The following is a 20552-nucleotide window of genomic DNA, read 5'->3' on the forward strand; positions in this document are numbered from 1 at the left end:
TTCGGCTCGGCGATAGCCCAATGATGTGAAATGGGTGAAGCGAGAGCCCAGCGATTGTGCAGCAATGGTAAAGGCAAAAGCTTCCTAGCAAAGGGCTTCTGCTTATGTGTGTTTTTTTTTTGGTGGACATGTTTTCCCGCGTTTCGGGAGGTCAGGGGTCATCAGAAGGGGGCGAGAGATCGAGAGAGGATAGAGAGAGAGAGATAGAGAGAGGAGGAAGGCAGAGACAGAGAGGAGAGAGAAAAGAGAGAGAGAGATAGAGAGAGAGGTAAAGAATATGTTTGACACTGATGAAAGTGTTAGAGATGTGGAGACTAGGAGGAAGTGATACAAACCCTTTTCGGATGAGGCCAATGAGGCCCTCGTCGCGGAGGTCCACTCCCAGTGGGCCCAATGACCGTCAGATATGGAGCGAGATCGCCGCTGTTGTCTCGTCTGCGTCCCACGAAGCCAGGGAATCCGACCAGTGCCGCAAGTGCTAGAACAGCCTTGTGGCTTCAGCAAGAGTAAGTACAAATTTATACTGTAATGATGCAAATTCTGTATAATTTTAATTATAATAGTCCATCTCCTGGATTGAATGTAAGCTTGTTATTCTAACATATATAAGATATATCATCCTCGCCAAGAACTGCACATGGCTATGAACCTGTGCCCTTTTTAAGTCTCTCTGGCTGCTGTCACTTACACAGAGACCCAGCATGGACTGGGGGAGAGCTGTCTTTGCTCACTGTCTGGCCTGGGACAATTTTGGACAATTAGCTACTGTCATTGCCGAGTTCAATGTAGTTTATATTCGAGAGAGATGTTGACTCCTAAACACACCGATCTTTGTTATAACCATGTATCAATTGTGAACACAAACCCTATTAGCATATAACATTGGAAACTGTTGTCTATAAATAATATAACCTAGTCAAGTAGCTTATGACAGGCTCTTTTCATATTTGCAGAGGAAGATATCTCATAATCGGGCACAGCAGAGGCGCACCGGAGGAGGCCCTGCTGTAATACAAAGACTGACCGGCCTTGAGGAACATGCTGCAGCACTAGTGGGGGCGCGCAATCATGCAGTCACCACCCGTGGTGTTGCCGGACCCTCCCATGTGTCACGTGAGTAATGTGTCAAGCAGTGTTAAAGTAATGTAACATCATTTCATTCTAAAATAGACAAATGATGTCATGTTATGCATGCAGCCTATGTGCTACTCTCAGGTTGACAACATAAGAACATAAGAGCAGGCCATCTAGCCATCTGTCCCCTTCTCTGTCCACACCCCATAAACCCTCACTCCCTTATCATTCTGTCTATCTGTGACTGATCCAGCCTCCACAGCTCTCTGGTGCAGTGAATTCCACATAGATGTACCACCATATGTACTACCATATGATGCAATAATATGTAACATCTCTCACTCACATTTATTGGAGTAGTGCTGTTCCTCCTACGTATGCCAGCGTGGCGCAACAATCCCTTCTGTTCTAATAAGCTCAATTGTGTTTTGCAGGACTCCCAGCTCCAGAGACGCCAATGGAGGACACACCCTCACAGGCACCTACCCCACTGCATGTGTCTTTCACCACGGGTGCATCCCTCTGTCTGTTGAACCTGCGGCTACGACATTGATTTCCACCGAAGAGGTACCAGCAACAAGCGGCATGCAGTTGGCGATGATGCCAAGGCACACATTGGTGCTGGCGCACAACCCATGGAGGCCGGGTCAGCGGCTTGAGCAAAGGCCTGCCCTGGACGATCGAGTAGACAGCCTGGCACGAGGAGTCTGTCGCGATCAATCGCGAGCAGCTCCAGGTGTTTGTGGGGTACACGGAGGAATTCTCCCGGTTGTCTGCTCGCCAAGCGGAGGCGACGCAGCAAATGATCCACGAGATGCGTGAAAACACCGCCTCCTCCCATGCATTGCGGCATGCGTTCTTGGTGGCACACAGCGCTGCACCCCAAGGTCTCGTGACCACAAGCACCAGCACACAGGCTGTTCCGGAGGAAGCATCACCACCTGACTCGGGAGGCGATTCCCTATTTTGTCTTCCCCTCCAACAGCCTCCCAACAGGCGATCGTGCCACCATATCCCCCACCACGGCACGCCAGCTTCGTAGCAGTACCCGGGGACCAAAAGGGGTGGGTGAGGTAAGGAGACAGTTGGGTCCAGGATCTGGAGGGAAATGTGGCCACAGGTAGGGAGGGGAATGCAATCTTTTTTATATTGTACATATTGTTCACATTGTTTATTGTTGGTCTTTTTATTGCTGTTTCACTGTTGGGGTGTGGGTGGGAGGGTGTTTTTGTGTTTGTTATTTAAAAATAACGTTCAAGATCTCTTATTTTATTAAAACAATTTTCTTTCACTTTACAATTGTTGTGCAGTGTCTTCTAATAACGTACGTTTTAGTAAAACATGAATGCAACTGTTGTGAAACAATGGCCAGGCCAGACCAAGTAAGGATGAAATGTCACTTATTAATATAAATATATTAAAACGTCTGATTGTGAGTGGATCTATCTTGAATAATTCGCTATCTAAGCCCGTTTAAGCAGCCTCCTCTCTTCCTGTGACATTCAAAATGGCGTCCTAGTGCTGAGCTCTATGAGGAAGGCCAGGGAAAAGTAACTATTTTCCAGCAATGTTCTCGGCGAGTGATCAGCCCAGTGATGTGCCGAAAGTTGCACTGGCCAATGTCCGGGCGATCACCTCAGCGATGTGAGCCGGAAGTTGGGGGGAGAATTTTCCAGCGATGTTCCAGCTCAACTTTCCACTTTTTAGTCAAAATGGGTGATAGCAGGCCGTTTTGAGCGATATAAGGGCACTAGCCCAGCGATGTGAAGTGGAAAGTCTAACCCATCTCTTTATTTTGTCTTCCAGGGCCTTCACGAGTACAGCAATGGTAGCTGGGCATCCACGAGGACAATTCCTGAGAAGATGTTATTCCTTCTGAGGGTGCACCATCACAGGACCTATAGCCATACAGCAGCGCAGATACATGCACTTTGGTTGGTCCACTTAGACAACTCATTGACTTTTGGTGATGCACACCTCACAAGCGAGCACGAGCAGACACTTGTGGCAGGGACAGCTGTGGAGAATCCACCTTGATGGGGCCAATCCTCTCCAAGCTCTGCTCAGCTGGACACAGAAGCTGAACCCTGGGGGGCTATCGTTGAGAAGGAGAATGCTAGAGGTATATCAGCAACTTAGCCAGGTACTGACAGATGTGCCATGTGCACTCTCTGACAAACATTTGCCAGAGTGTACTGAGACAACAGCCGCAATAAGTGAGGTGGTATTCAGATGAGACAATGATAAGTTTAAATACCCACCTGAACTGCTGCTCAAAATCGCATATGTTTCCCTGGTCAGTTTCCCCATGCCCCAGGAAACCCTTGCTGCTCAAGTAAAATTTAGAGACAATTTAAAAACAATTTAAAAATACCTCATTGATGTCTTCTAAGGACAGTAATTGCATCAATAAGTATCCTCCTGCATCCAATTAGGAAAACCCTGATATTGGTGAGTAGGTTTCTGGCCGGCTTTCAAACATGCCTCTGTTAAACCCAGAAGTGGAGCTGGGTTGTGCTCCCACTCAAAATATCTAAAAAATTTACTCCCACCCACTCATAACCCATAAGAACATAAGAAATAGGAACAGGAGTAGGCCATTCGGCCCCTCGAGCTTGCTCCGCCATTCAATAAGATCATGGCTGATCTGATCATAGACTCAGCTCCACTTGCCCACTCGCTCCCCATAACCCCTTATCCCCTTATTGCTCAAGAAGCTGTCTATTTCTTTTTAAAATTTATTCAATGTCCCAGCTTCCACAGCTCTCTGAGGCAGCGAATTCCACAGATCCACAACCCTTTGAGAGAAGAAATTTCTCCTCATCTCAGTTTTAAATGGGCGGCCCCTTATTCTAAGATCATGCCCTCTTGTTCTAGTCTCCCCCATCAGTGGAAACATCCTCTCTGCATCCACTTTGACAAGCCCCCTCATAATCTTATAGGTTTCGATAAGATCACCTCTCATTCTTCTGAACTCCAATGAGCAGAGGCCCAACCTACTCAACCTTTCCTCATAAGTCAACCCCCTCATTTCCGGAATCAACCTAGTGAACCTTCTCTGAACTGCCTCCAAAGCAAGTATATGCTTTCGTAAATATGGAAACCAAAACTGCACACAGTATTCTAGGTGTGGACTCACCAAAACCTTGTACAGCTGCAGCAAGCATAAATAATAACTTGCTCTTTGATTTTTTTTCTGCCCAAGTGCATGACCTCACACTTTCCAACATTATACTCCATCTGCCAAATTTTTGCCCACTCACTTAGCCTGTCTATGTCCTTTTGCAGATTTTTTGTGTCCTCCTCACACATTGCTTTTCCTCCCATCTTTGTATTGTCAGCAAACTTGGCTACGTTACACTCGGTCCCTTCTTCCAAGTCATTAATATAGATTGTAAATAGTTGGGGTCCCAGCACTGATCCCTGCGGCATCCCACTAGTTACTGGTTGCCAACCAGAGAATGAACCATTTATCCCGACTCTCTGTTTTCTGTTAGTTAGCCAATCCTCTATCCATGCTAATATGTTACCCCCAACCCCGTGAACTTTTATCTTGTGCAGTAACCTTTTATATGGCACCCTGTTTGAGGGGTTAAAATTCCCCTGCCCCCAGTCTGTGGCAGTTTTTTTCTCCACATTCGCCATCAATCTCATCCCACTCTTCCACTTCCCATACTCTTTTACAGTTATTCTTTTTCAAATAACTACCTACTTCTCTTTTAAAATAATTTATCAACTCTGCTTGAACAATAATTTGTGGCAGAGACCATTTAACAAAGTTCATATTTAAAATGTCTAGAAATGGGAGCAGGTAGGGTGGAAATTGACATGGAATTTGTTCAGTGCACCTGAATAAATGAATCATTAAGATATTTTGTGTCACGACACAAGCATGATTGCACCCTGGACTGGCTCGGTATAGTCCAGAGTAGGCAATTAATCTGATAGCAGATGGTAAGACCCACAAAATCTAGGTGAATTTTTCACATGGTGGGTTGTTTATGTTTGGCGTGCAGTGGAAATTTGCAATCAGCAGTTCTTATACCATCATGATAAATGTGATGTAAAACTTTCAATTCTTTCCCCTAAACGTGCTTTTCTAGTCAAATGTATAGAAAATAAATGGAAACTAACTGTTATCAAGGTGAACCGGTTTATTTTGATTATAAAAGTAAACTAGCATACCATCTAGTTTACCATTAACTAGTTAGTTACTGCTAGCAGTAAATTACCATAAGTACTACAGATCAGTGATGATAGACATCTTGCCTATATATATCCTTTTAACCGATTTATTGAAAAAATTTTTTGAAAGTGATAGGCAAAGATGAATCTCACTGCTAAGCCATGTTTTGTGTTTGGGAGTGTTAAATGGACCTGTAGAACTCATTACCAAATATAGCATATCATCATAGGCAGTCCCTAAAAATCGAGGAATACTTGCTTCCACTCTAAAAAGGAGTTCTTAGGTGACTGAACAGCCCAATATGGGAATTACAGTCTCTGTCACAGGTGGGACAGACAGTGGTTGAGGGAAGAGGTGGGTGGGGAGTCTGGTTTGTCGCATGCTCCTTCTGCTGTCTGCGCTTGATTTCTGCATGCTCTTCCTCCATTTTGGGCGGTCTTGGGCCAGGGATTCCCAGGTGCCAGTGGGAATGCTGCACTTTATCAAGGAGGATTTGAGAGTGTTCTTGAAATGTTTCCTCTGCCCACCTGGGGCTTGTTTGCCATGTAGGAGTTCCGAGTAGAGCGCTTGCTTTGGGAGTTTCGGGCATGCAGACGATGTGGCCCGCCCAACGGAGTGGTCAGTGCTTCGATGCTGGGGATGTTGGCCTGATCGAGGACGCTAATGTTGGTGCGTCTGTCCTCCTAGGGGATTTGCAGCATCTTGCTGAGACATCGTTGCTGGTATTTCTCCAGCGATTTGAGGTGTTTACTGTATATGGTCCACATCTCTGAGCCATACAGGAGGGCGGGTATCACTATAGCCCTGTAGACCATGAGCTTGCTGGCAGATTTGAGGGCCTGATCTTCGAACACTCTCTTCCTCAGGCGGCCGAAGGCTGTGCTGGTGCACTGGAGGCGGTGTTGAATCTCGTCGTCGATGTCTGCCCGTACTGACAATAGGCTCCCATGGTATGGAAAGTAGTGCATATTGTCCAGGCCTGCGCCGTGGATCTTGATGACTGAGTGGCAGTGCTGTGTGGCAAGGTCAGGTTGGTGGAGGACCTTTGTCTTACAAGAAAGACAGACTCCCTGGCCCTGCTTTCCCTCCCATAGCTAATTTAGACTTATGTAAAGTTTGTTTTTCTTGACTTACCATGGTTACTGCTCAGTTGCTGGCAGTGGAAAGCTAAAATTCAGATTTTTTTAAATCACTGCACAAGCAATCTGCTTAGCTGCATTCATCTAAAGTGCTTCCATGTTCACAATGGTTAACTTTTTTTTGCAACTAATTATTATGTACCTGCCTCAGTTTGTTGGTGGTCAAAACAATCACAGATAATCATAAGACAATCCATATAAAGGAAGGAACACGTTTCTGTTTACCTTCTGGCTTTCACAACCGCCTGTAGTATAAACAAGTGATTACTGAATCCAGTCATGTTGACTACTATGCTGCTGGGACCGTGAAAATGGTAGACCAACAAAGACAACCAGTCAAGAATTATAGTGAAAGATGTAAAATTAAATAGTTATTCTGCAATTCCGTTTGATTGAACGCTGGGAGAAGTTTGGGGAATCCCGTTACAAGAAATTAGATGGTTAGGTAGAATTCTTGCTCAAACAGACTGTGCATAATTCTGTAAATGAATTAGTTTGTGCGATTAAATGGTTGTTTCTCATTCTGTGTGTCAGGTAGAGGCATCGGGACTGTTATGTTCAGAATAACGCCACAAGACTGTATACTGTAAGCTCAAACTGTTGTGACCTTGGTCTCTTTAATGTAATTTCAGAGTGAGGAAGCAGCATGGTAGACTGCCTTTTATACCTGCTTGCTGGGATGTGCAGGTGACCTTTGGGACTCCCACAAGTGCGCCCCCCAGTGGCAAGTCTTACATACCAGTAAGGTTTACATACATAATATCACTCCCCTCCAAAGTCTTAGATACAAGTTATTTACAAGTTGAGGCGATCTGCGACTCTATGTTCCCGGGTTGATCGCCCGAATTGAAGTCCTGGCATGGGTGAGTTGGTTAGATCATTGCTGCACTGCAATTGGACTGTTAGGCCTGGTGGGTTCATCCTCGTAGTTGACCGCGAGATCGATTGCTGGTTGGGTGTGTGTAGGTGGATCAATGATGGTAATGTCCTCTTCAAACTGTTCTTGGGGGTTGTCAGTGAATCGCAGTTTGGTCTGATCCAAGTGCTTTATGCACATCTGTCCATTCAAAAGTTTGACAACAAACACTCTATTCCCCTCCTTGGCTAACACAGTGCCAGCAACCCATTTGAGACCATGACCGTAATTAATAACAAATACAGGGTCATTAACCTCAATGTCACGCGATACAACCGCACGATCGTGGTACACCTTATACCGGTGAAGCCGGGTTTCCACATGATCATTGAGATCCGGGTGGACTAAGGAAAGCCTAGTTTTGAGTGCTCTCTTCATTAACAATTCTGCAGGGGGAACACCAGTAAACGAGTGGGGTCACGTCCGGTAGCTGAGCAGAATCCGAGATAACCGGGTCTGCAGGGAACTGTCTGTCACGCGTTTCAAGCTCTGCTTGATAGTTTGGACTGCCCGTTCCGCTTAACCATTGGATGCGTGCTTAAGCGGGGCAGACCTGACATGCTTGATGCCATTGCGGGTCATGAACTCGTTAAATTCCGAGCTGGTGAAACATGGTCCATTGTCACTAATAAGGACATCGGGAAAACCATGGATGGCGAACATGGCCTGGAGGCTTTCAATGGCGGTAGTGGACTTACATGATGACATTATTATACATTCAATCCATTTAGAGTAAGCGTCCACTGCTTCTAGGAACATCTTTCCTTGAAAGGGGCCAGCGAAATCTACGTTGGCACTGGACCACGGTTTGGAGGGCCATGACCACAGACTCAGTGGGGCCTCCCTTGGTGCATTGCTCAACTGTGAGCAAGTGTTACATTGGTGTATGCATGACTCCAATTCCGAGTCAATGCCGGGCCACCAAACATGCGACCTGGCGATAGCCTTCATCATGAATATGCCTGGGTGGGTACTGTGTAGGTCGCGTATAAATGTTTCCCTGACTTTTTTTGGCAAAACTATGCGATTCCCCCATAGGAAACAATAGAATGGATGGACATTTCATCCTTGCGTCGGTAAAATGGCTTAACTTTGTCTTGCATTTCCCCGGGAACCGTCGACCAGCTCCCATTAAGGACGCAGTTTTTTACTAGTGATAGCACAGAGTCCTGGCTAGTCCAGGTCCTGATCTGGCGAGCCATGACGGGTGACCCCTCGCTCTCAAAAGCATCCATTACAAGGAGCAAGTCTGCGGGTTGCGCAATTTCCACCCCGGTGGTGGGCAATGGTAGCTGACTGAGGGCATCAGCACAGTTCTCAGTGCCTGGTCTATGGCGGATTACATTGTCATATGCAGATAATGTTAGTGCCCATCTTTGGATGCGGGATGAAGCATTGGTGTTAATGCCTTTGCTTTTTGAGAACAGCAAAATGAACGGTTTGTGGTCGGTTTTGAGCTCGAACCGGAGTCCAAATAGGCATTGGTGCATTTTCTTAGCCCCATACATGCATGCTAATGCTTCTTTCTCAACCATACTTTAGGCTCTTTCAGCCTTAGATAAACTTCTGGACGCATATGCAACCGGTTGCCATTTGCCTGACACATTGGCTTGCTGTAACACACAACCGACCCCGTAAGAAGGTGCCTCACAAGCTAGTACTAAATGTTTTCACGGGTCATACAATACAAGTAACTTTTTAGAACATAGCAATTTTCTGGCCTTATTAAAGGCTGTCTCTTGAGATTTACCCCAAATCCAGCCGTCACCCGTGTGAAGCAATAAATGCAAAGGTTCCAGCAAAGTGCTCAACCCCGGTAGAAAGTTACCAAAATAGTTGAGGAGTCCCAGGAACGAACACAGCTCCGTCACATTCTGTGGTCTGGGTACATTCTTGATGGCCTCCGTCTTGGAGTCCGTGGGTCTGATGCCATCCGCCGCAATCTTTCTCCCCAGAAATTCAACCTCTGGTGCCAGGAAAACACACTTGGAGCGTTTCAGCCTGAGTCACACTCTGTCCAGTCGCTTTAGAACCTCTTCCAGGTTGTGCAAGTGTTCGGTGGTGTTGCGACCAGTGATCAAGATGTCATCTTGAAACACCACGGTGCGCGGAACCGATTTCAGCAGACTCTCCATGTTCCTCTGGAAGATGGCCACAGCCGAGCAATCCCAAAAGGGCATCTGTGGTATATGAACAGTCCTTTGTGCATGTTGATGTACGTCAATTTTTTAGAAGGTTCAGCCAGCTCCTGTGTCATGTAAGCAGAGGTTAGATCCAGCTTGGTGAACGACTTCCCCCCTGTTAGCGTTGCGAACAGGTCATCCGCTTTGGGTAGTGGGTACTGGTCCTGTAACGAAACTCGGTTGATCGTTACCTTGTAGTCCCCGCAGATTCTGACCGTCCCATCGCTTTTCAACACTGGAACAATTGGACTGGCCCACTCGTTGAACTCGACTGGCGATATGATCCCCTCTTGTTGACGTCTGTCCAGCTCGATCTCAACTTTCTCTCGCATCATATATCGAACCGCTCGGGCATTGTGATGAACGGGTCGTGCATCAGGAACTAGATGGATCTGCACTTTGGTGCCTGTGAAGTTGCCGATGCCTGGCTCAAATAACGACGGGAATTTGTTTAGCACTTGGGCGCACGAGGCAACATCCACCAAAGACAGTGCTTTGATGTTGTCCCAATTCCATCGGATCTTTCCTAGCCAGCTTCTGCCGAACAGCATTGGGCCATCGCCTGGTACACTCCGTAGTGATAAATCATGCACAGTTCCATCGTATGATATCTTCACTGCCGCACTGCCAATGACTGGTATGAGCTCTTTGGTGTAAGTGTGCAGCTTGGTGTGAATTGGGCTTAGTTTCTGCCTTTGTGCCTTGTTGCCCCAATTTCTCAAAAGCCTTCTGGCTCATAATTGACTGACTCGCCCCCGTGTCCAATTCCGTGGAAACTGGAATGCTGTTTAATTTGACTTTCAACATTATCGGAGGGCTTTTGGTGGTGAAGGTGTGTATCCCATACACTTCCTCTTCAGCCTCGGGTTGAGTTGCCTCTCTTACTCGTTCAGCGTGATCCACGCTGGACCGGTCATCTTCTGCTGACTCTGCCACGTGGTGAGTCACAGCACGTCTGCACATTCGCTGGAGGTGCCCCATTGTTCCACAGTCCTTGCACACATAGTGCTTGAATCGACATTGATGGGCCCGGTGATTACCCATGCAGCGCCAACATGGTGTTAATGGATTTGCATTCACGCCCCACGGCGGACCCTGAGTCATCCTAGGTCTGGCCTCTGCAGGCATGTACAGTTCTGTCTGCTGAAGGTGTTATTTTATGCACAGTGCTTGCCGGTGAGCTTCAATACTACAAAGATATCTGTTTAGTGTTATGTTCGTGGGCATGAAAGCCTGGGCTATCGTGATGACCTTGCTCAGATCTAGGGATTCGGCAGACAGCAGTTTGCGAAGAATGACCTCGTGCCGATTCCAAGCACGAAAACGTCCCGCAACATTTCCCCCCAAAATCCAGCAAATACGCACGGTTCCGCAAGGCGTCTTAGGTCGGCGACATAGCTCACCACGTTCTGGCCCTCGGAGTGATGGTGCATGTAAAAGCGATACCTGGCCATTAAGATGCTCTCCTTCGGCTTGAGGTGTTCCCAAACCAGCGTGCACAACTCTGCATATGTCTTCTCCGTTGGTTTCGTCGGTACTAGCAGATTTTTGATGAGGCCATATATCGTGGACCCACAAACGATGAGGAGAATCGCCCTGCGCTTGATCGCGGTCTCTTCTGTATCCAACTCATTGTCCATGAAGTACTGGTCAAGACGCTCAACGAAGGCTTCCCAATCATCACTCTCAACAAATCTCTCAAGAATACCAACGGCAGCCATAACCGCATGAAAGTTCGTGATCTGTTACTCGTCACCAATTGTTATGTTCAGAATAACTCCACAAGACTGTATACTGTAAGGTCAAACTGTTGTGACCTTGGTCTCTTTAATGTAACTTCAGAGTGAGGAAACAGCATGGTAGACTGTCTTTCATACCTGCTTGCCCGGGGTATGCAGGTGACCCTTGGGTCTCCCACAGGTGTGCCCCCTGGTGGCAAGTCTAACACACTAATAAGGTTTACATACATAACAGGGATTGTTGCTCATTGGATGCTGTACATTGCCGTAGCACAGTGTACTATAATGTAAGGTCAGCTCATTTAAATAAATTGGAGGAACTGTAATTCTAATATACAGCAAACAAGCTTCAAAGTGGTAGAACATCTGCCACCACCAACTCTTAATGGGTTTGAAGGATAAATAGCTGCACATTTTAAAAATGAGAGAAGCAAGGTACAGTGCCATTTCCAAATGCTGCTTTGGAGTTATTTCTCAGGAGGTGTTATGAGAAAAGTGGATCCTTCAGAGTGAAGGACTCATTCTTTCCTGGAGTGAAGGAGGTTGCAGACACCGTTGATGCTGTTTCACCTGTGGCTCAAACCTGTGAGGAAGCAATTTGCTGAGCTAACAAGGTAAATTTGCTCACACTTAAAAATTTTGACCAACAAAGCATCTTTATAGCAGTTAGCTATTAGTGTGGTGCAGCTCCAGAGGGAGAATGCACAGTTCTCCAGTAACTGTTCATTAACTTTAGAAAACAATAGGGAAATAAGGAGAAATTTCCTTACTCAGAGATGGTTAGATTGTGGAACTCACTATCACAGGAATTGGTTGAGGCAAATGGCTTAGATGCTTTCAAAAGGAAACTAGGCGAGTATGAGAGAAAAGGGAATAGAACGATATGCTGAAAGGCTGAGATGGAATGGGAGGAGACTTGTGTGGAAAAAAATCACCAGCACAGATTATTTTTGCTGAATGGCCTGTTTCTGTGCTGTATATTCTATGTAAAAATACATACACAATCACTTTGCATTGTTGTCATCACAATTGCTTATCCTATGCAATGTGGAAGCAACAAACACTAAGCAAGGTGCCCACTCAGGGTACAGGCATGTTGCACATTTATATACTCAAACAAATTGACACAATTAGGTTGGTTCAGCTTCAATTGGCTATTTTTGATTCAGAGTCTTTTTGAACTTCATTGAATGATTGTTATTCCTATTTGTACTTGCTGATTGGCATGGGGCCTGCCTGTTCAATTTTGATATATTGCTGTTTTATGAATATGAAATTTTAACCAATAAATTGCATGTGTGCCTCAAAATTTGCAAATAGAAAAGTGTGATAGAGAAAATGCATGTAACTGCAGTTTTTGCATGTATCTAAAATTAAAATTCATGGGATAGTTTTATTGTGTTTTGGGTAGAAGAGGGAATTATTGATAATGGTTGTCTTTTTTCAAAAGGTAGTGCTGTCCATATTGTTCACACATGTCAATGTTCGCATTGAATGTATTGCAACCACTGTTAATTTATCAAGTGACAGTTGACAGTCAATTACTGGACAATATTATGGCTGGCATAATACTATAATTCAGTAAAAAAATAAAGCTGTGTTAAAATGCAGTGTTGTCTCAGAGTTATTTGTAAAGCAGACAAAACTTACTGAAGATTATAAACAAAAATTAAAGATACTTTCTGCAGCAAAGAGCTTTGCTGTAAAGGCAGAGATCCAGGGTGTTAGATAGGTGTTGTCCACAAGGTGGGAGAGAAAATCAGAGATCTAGTCATCAGAGCCACTTTAACACATCACCCAGCAGTTAAATCTCAACTGTGGATCAGTGGGTAGCGCACTAGCCTCTGAATCAGAAGCTTTTGTGGGTTCAAATCCCACTTCAGAGACTTGAGTATGTAACATCTAAACTGACACTCCAGTGCAATGCTGAGGGAGTGCTGCACTGTTGGAGGTGCCCTCTTTCAGATGAGGCATTAAACTGAGGTCCCGTCTGCTCTCTCAATTGGACGTAAAAGATCCCTTGGCACCATTTTGAAGAGCAGGGGAGTTATCCCCGGTGTCCTGGCCAATATGTATCCCTCAATCAATAGAACAAAACAAAAGATTACCTGATCATTATTACATTGCTGTTTGTGGGAGCTTGCTTTTGCGCAAATTGGCTGCCGCGTTTCCTACATTACCACTGTGACTACACTCCAAAACTATTTCATTGGCTGGAAAGCGCTTTGAGACATCCGGTGGTCATGAAAGGCTTTACATATATCCAAGTCTTTCTTTAAATACGAAGAAACATCGACAAGCAGCTAATAACATTACTGGGAGAAATCAGGTGAGCTACAGAGTTGAACAATGTGGGATACCTGAATTAATATGAACCATTCAAATGGCATGACTCCGAAAGAAACATGGCTTAAGACTATGTTTTGACCGATGTGAACTTATCTCTCGTAATGGTCGGTACAGTAACTTCTCCAAGCCAAATTGCCCAAAACAACATTCACTGTGTAATCAAAAATATATATTCTTCAAAATAACTAAAATATTAAATAATCATTGTTTAACTGATTTTTAGAGCTCATCAAGGTGAAAGCTATTATTGCTGGGCAATAGAAGACTTTCTATTTTGGATGCTTTTAGCATCAAGCACTTACAGCACATTTAAATGTAAAACTAAGTTCCCTCTATTCTGTCACAACTGTGTGCCAACCTGTGTTGAACATCCAGCATTTGAACAATGTGACACTTTTCTACATCCCCCACAAGCAGCATAAAAACATAGAAAATAGGTGCAGGAGCAGGCCATTCAAGCCTGCACCGCCATTCAATATGATCATGGCTGATCATGCAACTTCTGCACCCCACTCCCGCCTTCTCTCCATACCCCTCTGATCCCCTTAGCTGTAAGGGCCACATCGAACTCCCTCTTGAATATATCCAATGAACTGGACTCAACAACTTTCTGTGGTAGAGAATTCCACAGGTTCACCACTCTCTGGGTGAAAAAGATTCTCCTCATCTCGGTCCTATATTGCTTACCCCTTATCCTTAGACTGTGACCCCTAGTTCTGGACTTCCCCAACATCGGAAACATTCTTCCTGCATCTAACCTGTCCAGTCCCGTCATAATTTTATATGTTTCTATGAGATCCCCTCTCATTCTTCTAAATTGCAGTGAGTATAAGCCTAGCCGATCCAGTCTTTCTTCACGTCAGTCCTGCCATCCAGGGAATTAGTCTGGTGAACCTTCGCTGCACTCCCTCAATAGCAAGCACATCCCTTCCTCAGATTAGGAGACCAAAACTGCACACAATACTCAAGGTGTGGTCTCACCAAGGCCCTGTACAACTGTAGTAAGACCTCCCTGCTCCTATACTCAAATCCTCTTGCTATGAAGGCCAGCATGCCATTTGCTTTCTTTACTGCTTGCTATACTTGCATGCCTACCTTCATTGGCTGATGTACCATGACACCCAGGTTTCGTTGCACCTCCCCTTTTACTAATCTGTCAACATTCAGATAATAAACTGCCTTCCTGTTTTTGCCACCAAAGTGGATAACCTCACATTTATCCATATTGCCCTGTGGATTTATAAGTAAGATTGTTAATTTAGTACCAAATTGTGGGCCAATGCCAATAAGAACTGGATTAAGACTACTCAAATTCATTTCACACAGGATGCCAATAGCCAGCATACAGAAAAGACTTTCATCCTAGCTGTCAAACCTGGATTTTAATTCCACAGGTGCAAGGCTAGTATCAATTCCACAATGTGCTCTACATTCATACTTTGAACAAGACTGGTCAAACTAGAATCACGTCCACTCCAGAGACTCGAGTAAATAAGTTTCGGCTGTCATTCCAGTGCAGTACCAAGGGAGTGCTATACTGTGGGAGGTGCCATCTTTCAGATGAGATGTTAAACCGAGACCCCGTCTGCTCTCTCAGGTGGATGTAAAAGATCCCAGGGCATTATTTTGAAGAAGAGCAAGGGAGTTATTCCCAGTGTCCTGGCCAGTATTTATCCCTCAATCAACATCACTAAAACAGATTATCTGGTCATTATCTCATTGCTGTTTGTGAGAGCTTGTTGTGCACAAATTGGCTGCGTTTCCTACATTAATTTAAAAAGTACTTCATTGGCTTTATAGTGCTTTAGGACGTCAGGTAGTCGTGAAAGGCACTGTATAAATGCAAGACTTTCTTTTTTTCTTTTTAGAATGGATTTAGAATTGGTTGGAGGGAGATTTGAAAACAGATTGGGCACATAGCAGCATTAAGAGTCTGTACTCAAGCCAAACTTAGTTAACAGAAATTAAATTGTCCTATATTGCTCTTAAGTGGAATAACTTATACTGATGTTAAATCATTAATTGTGATTCCTTCATTTGCTGTAAAATCATATGCTCCAATTTAGTAGAAGCAATGTAGCTCAATCTGAGATTTATCAATCACATTTTTCAGACCAGCCACTTGATGTTTGCATCTGGCTTGCTGTCAGCTGCCTGGAGCTCTCCACTGGCTGGAGTGGTGGCTGTCCTGCAGGAGCCGCTGCTCGGGAATCCGTATCTCCACGACCGAGGTTTTAGGTGGCAGTCGGATGAGAGGGCTGTGGCTGGCGGGGTGACCAGGGTCAGGGACCTGCTCGATGGCAGAGGAGCGGGCTGGATGGCGCCAGACATGCTGGCACGGCGCCTAAATTCGGCCAACGTCCGCCGCGCGGCCGATGCCATCGAGTCGCTAAAAACAGCTCTGGGCCCTGACTCCGTTAGGTATGTCGAGGAGGCTCAAGCACGTGGGGAGATCCCGTCCGAACTGACCCCCGTCCGGATGGAATTCCTCATCGGCGCCAAACCCCGGAACCTCCCTCGGGAGCCGATGCCTCACAACTTGAGCCACCTCGGGGAAATCCCCTCCGTGCCTTTCAGTTCTGCGCGGAGGGGTTTCCTGTACGGGCTGCTCCTGCACACTCTCAACCTTGCCATCCTCGTCTGCCGTCCGGACACGCCATGGCGCAACATCTTGCCGTCCGGAGGAGGCGGGGGTCCCCGATGGAGGGCACTCTATGCAGGAGTCCTCCCACTATTTATCGGGGACTTGGCCTGGAGGGTGGTGCACAGAGCAGTCCCGTGCAACAAATTTTTAAGCCGGTTCACGGGCTCCCAGGCCACCTGCAATTTCTGCGGTCTGGAAGAGTCTGTGTTCCATGTTTTTATGGAGTGTGCGAGGTTGCAGCCCCTGTTTCATTATTTAAAGGGGCTGCTCCTCAATTTCTGGCTGCACTTCAGTCCCACACTCCTGATCTTTGGGCACCCTGTGCGGAGGGGAGCAGGTAGGTCCGAGGGCCTCCTCGTAGGACTGCTCCTGGGCACGGTCAAGGGTGCCGTCAGCCGGCCCAGGCAGCGGGCGGTCAAGGGGGTCGTTCAGCCCGACTGCCTGCCTCTCTTCCGCGCCAGGGTGTCCTTGGAGATGGAGCACACGGTGTCCACCGGTACGCTTGCGGCCTTCCGTGAGAGGTGGGCGCCGGAGGGACTGGACTGCATCGTTACCCTCGGCAACCAAATTTTAATTGGATTTTTATGTTTTAAAGTTTAACTTGTTTTAATTGCCGGATTTGTAGTGTCCCCCTCCCCTTTTATAGGGGGCACTTGTAAAATATGATTTTAATGCCCCCCAAAAAAAATTTTTTTAAAAACCCCACAAAAAAAAACCCAAAAAGAAAAAAAAGAAACAAAAAACGTTTTAAAAAAAAGCGGCAGTTAAGTGTCTGGAGTGTCCCCCAGATCGGGGGGCACTTGATCTAACGTGTATTTTGTTTCCCCCCCCCAAAAGAATTGTCAGCTGCTTGAGTTCAGACTGCTAATGTGCATGAGAGGGCTCCTGATTGACTTTTAATTGGTTGTTTTGACTTTACAAGTCTGTAAGGCAGGTTTGGTCGGAAGCTGGTAGCTGTCCATGCTAACTGGACTGACTTGGCCGGTTATACAGATGGAGAGGAGCTGCTTGGCTCACTGCCAAGTCAACCAATAACAAAGGGGGATTCCATTTATGTACAGAATCCCCATAAGCTTAATAGAAATCATCTAATAAGTAAAATTTTACACCACTTAAATGATCACAGGTTCAAAATTAATTAAATACCCTTTAATTAAATATTTTTTTAAAAATTAAATGGTACAAAGTTTACCTAAATTAATTTTAAATGTGAGCATTCAAATTATTTAAAAAAATATTTTAACATTTATTTTAACTCATGCTGGTAAAAGGCCTCGCTTCTGCTTTTAATAGGCGTAAGGGTTTCATGGGTATTCACTGGGCATTAGTTGGGCAAGTAGCCCAACTCTGTGCCAGCAAAAGTGAATTTACAGTGAATCTGTCCAAGTGAAACTTGACAGATCAGAAGTTCCATTGAAGCATGGACAGGGCATGTGGAAACAGGAAACTTGAGGGGCTTTTCTGAAGGCTTCCAACAGTGTACACTGAGAAGCATTAAAATCCAGGTCGCTAAATTCATATGTGCTTCATGTCAACTTTTTCCTCTGTGAAGTCTGATGATCACATTTATCATAGAAGCTACACATGTAGACTTGTTGTGCTACAATTGCATCCTTCTTCCAGTGGAAAAGCTGCAGAACCACCAACTGGCAGGAGGGTGTAATTATACCATGACTAGTTTACATAGGCAGTTTCCATTGTAAATTGGAAATAGTAAAATAGGGACAAAAAGTATGACTTTAAAATGGGGGACTGGATTACATTGATAGGCCCTTATCCAAATATCCCCCAAGTTCTAATCCCACATCACCTGAAGATGACATTTGTTTTTGACTCCCTTTGTGCAACGCCACAGGAATTTGACAAGTATATTCGTAGTGAGATGTTATTAACCATCAAAAAGCAAAATATATATTTATTTCTGTTTATTTTTATGTTTTCTTCATTCACTTGTTTTCATTATTTCACTGTGTGTTGGTTTTCATTAAGGTGATGATGAGAAGCAAGGAAATTAGACGTGTTCTTGCTCTGCATTCACGTATTATATTAGGTGCAATGCAAGTCAAGCACATTGCAGAATGTGCAGGAAAGTGGAGTTGAGGTCGAAGATCAGCCATGATCTAACCGAGTGGGGTAGCAGGCTCGAGGGGCCGTGTGGCCTACTCCTGCTCCAATTCTTATGTTCTAGTATCTGTACATATTTCACTGATAGTGTGGCTAAATCCTAACCACAAAAGCAATACTATACCTGGTGACATTTTCTTGTTGGTGGCCATTACAACAGTGTTTAACAGTGACTTGATTATCTAAGTTTCTATCCTTATATAATTTTAAAGTTTAAAAGGTCAGTTTTGCACAATTTTCAATTATATTGCAGCCAACGTGCACACGTGATGCAAAATCACTTCAGCCATATTGTCCCAACTTAAGTCTCAGTTCACATGAGTGTGTCAACACTATATTTGTTATTTTGCTCTGGTGTCCAACTGAAGAACCAATTTGTACTTGTCCATCACATGCAGTATACGTGATCCAGCGGTGTGCTTTGAAATACTGTGAGCAGCCAATTCATTTGGTGATGAAAAAAAACTTCCCTCCTTATCAGCCGGAGCTCCATTCAAGTGACGTGTATCGAACAGCCCACCTCGTGCCCTTGGATTTTGCTCTTTTTTTCCCCATATTGTTTTCGTTTTATAGCAACTGTTCTTCTTATGGTTCCAATTACCTTTCTTCCAGATAAGAAATCTCCATTTAATTTATTCACACCTTGTTGTCTGTTTAATGCAATTTATACCTAAATATTACTTCGCATATATCTGTTTCCACATTTTTTTAATTCAGGCTTCAACCGGAGCGTTTTACTGCGTTAAAGGCGCTTTATAAAATAAGTTATTTTTCACTGGCTCATTTGGTTGCACGTTATGTCCACCTTTACGAACAAGTTTTCAGTCACTTCAACTAGGCAGAAACACTGTGCTTTAGGTAGCTTACAAAAATAAGCCACAAATTAGTTACAATATAGTAATTTCTTCCAAGAGAATACAAGTGTTACATATCTTAAATAGAATGCCAATATTTGACAAGGTGAAAAGTCAATTGCATCGTCTTCAGGCCGGGATCATTATTTCATTGTGTATATCGTGCAGAATATAATTGTGTTAATGCCACTTTAATTTTCAAATTATGCCATCATTTTTCTCGTTCAGAACAAAGCAGCACAGTTTTTAAAAGTTGCCACGCAGATCTGCTGCACGAAACAAGCCAACACGAAGATAAAAATAACTTTTATCCCCTAAACAGATTTTTTTCTACCTTTTATTTTGTACACTCGAGTTGTTATAGCTGTAATAGGCGTTGCCAAATCTCAGCACTTTTTTTTAGAAAAAGTAAAAGAAATGCACACACAGGGCCATGTTCTGCAAGCAATTTTATTTTTGAAGAAATAGCTTCAACCGAGTTAGTAAAATATAAAAACACAGCAGCATTGCATAAACATGAAGTTACATTTTTGAAGGGGTGGAGGCTGTTCTTCTGTAGTTTCTGCTTGAGCTGCGGATGCTGTTTATGCAATAATATTGAGATGGAAATATGTAACCTGCCGTCTATTTTGGATATGTGGCAAGGAAGAAGCAGACATTTGCAGCGTTGAAATGCAGATTTGCTGCTTGTGCTGGAACTCGAAATTCGTGCAGCATTAAATAGTAACGCGAGAGTTGAAACTTACCTCCTCACTGTACAACTGTCAAAGGACAAGTGGAATCGCGCATGACCCAGGAATAGAGTCTACTGTAAGGCCCCGAAGATAATAATCTAAACAGAAATTTAAGGTAAGACGCCCGACTCTGTGGCCGTCTCCCTACCATTTGGGCGCTGCCACGTCTTTTCCATCATTCTCTTCGCTTTTACTCTTGCGATTGTCAGTCGGCAGGGGCAACTTTAGGCGGTGCAAAAATGTTTTTCTGCCTCTTTTTTCATTAGCAAGCTTTAGTTCGCCTGCTTCTTTAAAATGTCGCCATTTTGCCTCAGCGCCGTGCTAGCTCCCTCTTCGCTGCCGAGCTGGAGGGAACAATGTAGCAGCAGTGGAATTGTCACATTGTGCGTGTCGGGGAGTTGAGGGAGGAAGTCGGCGCTTTGTATGTTCATGAAGGAAGGTGAGAGGTTCGCGCCCCGGGGACAATGTCGCAACTTCTGGGGCTTTTTTCTCTTTCGCTGTGAGCGCGCTTGCTGGCGCGCGTGCCCGGTCCGGGTTCCATGTTGAGTGCCGGCACGTGCCAGCTGCGGCGGGCGCGCGCGCACGTGGATGCAGGCTGCGCGCCCCCGCG

The 20552-nt window shown here is 44.9% G+C and overlaps 1 protein-coding gene across 5 annotated transcripts in view; it reads left to right on the forward strand.

Moving 5' to 3' along the window:
• The first annotated feature begins 19992 nt into the window (after window positions 1–19992).
• Window positions 19993–20552, forward strand: part of znf512b (zinc finger protein 512B) — a 147422-nt gene continuing 146862 nt past the window's right edge. For 2 of the 5 annotated variants that reach the window (XM_070895052.1, XM_070895051.1), the window contains exon 1: window positions 20026–20057. Coding sequence is in view for 2 of the 5 variants with exons in the window: in XM_070895049.1 (XP_070751150.1) it covers window positions 20366–20381 (16 nt within the window). In the remaining 3 variants the exon portion in view is untranslated. Of the gene's footprint in view, window positions 20058–20347; window positions 20382–20552 lie in introns of those variants that run through there. The other 3 variants (XM_070895049.1, XM_070895053.1, XM_070895050.1) reach the window with 2 other exon arrangements.

Source organism: Pristiophorus japonicus, chromosome 12, assembly GCF_044704955.1.
Source record: "Pristiophorus japonicus isolate sPriJap1 chromosome 12, sPriJap1.hap1, whole genome shotgun sequence".
Lineage (NCBI taxonomy): Eukaryota > Metazoa > Chordata > Chondrichthyes > Pristiophoridae > Pristiophorus > Pristiophorus japonicus.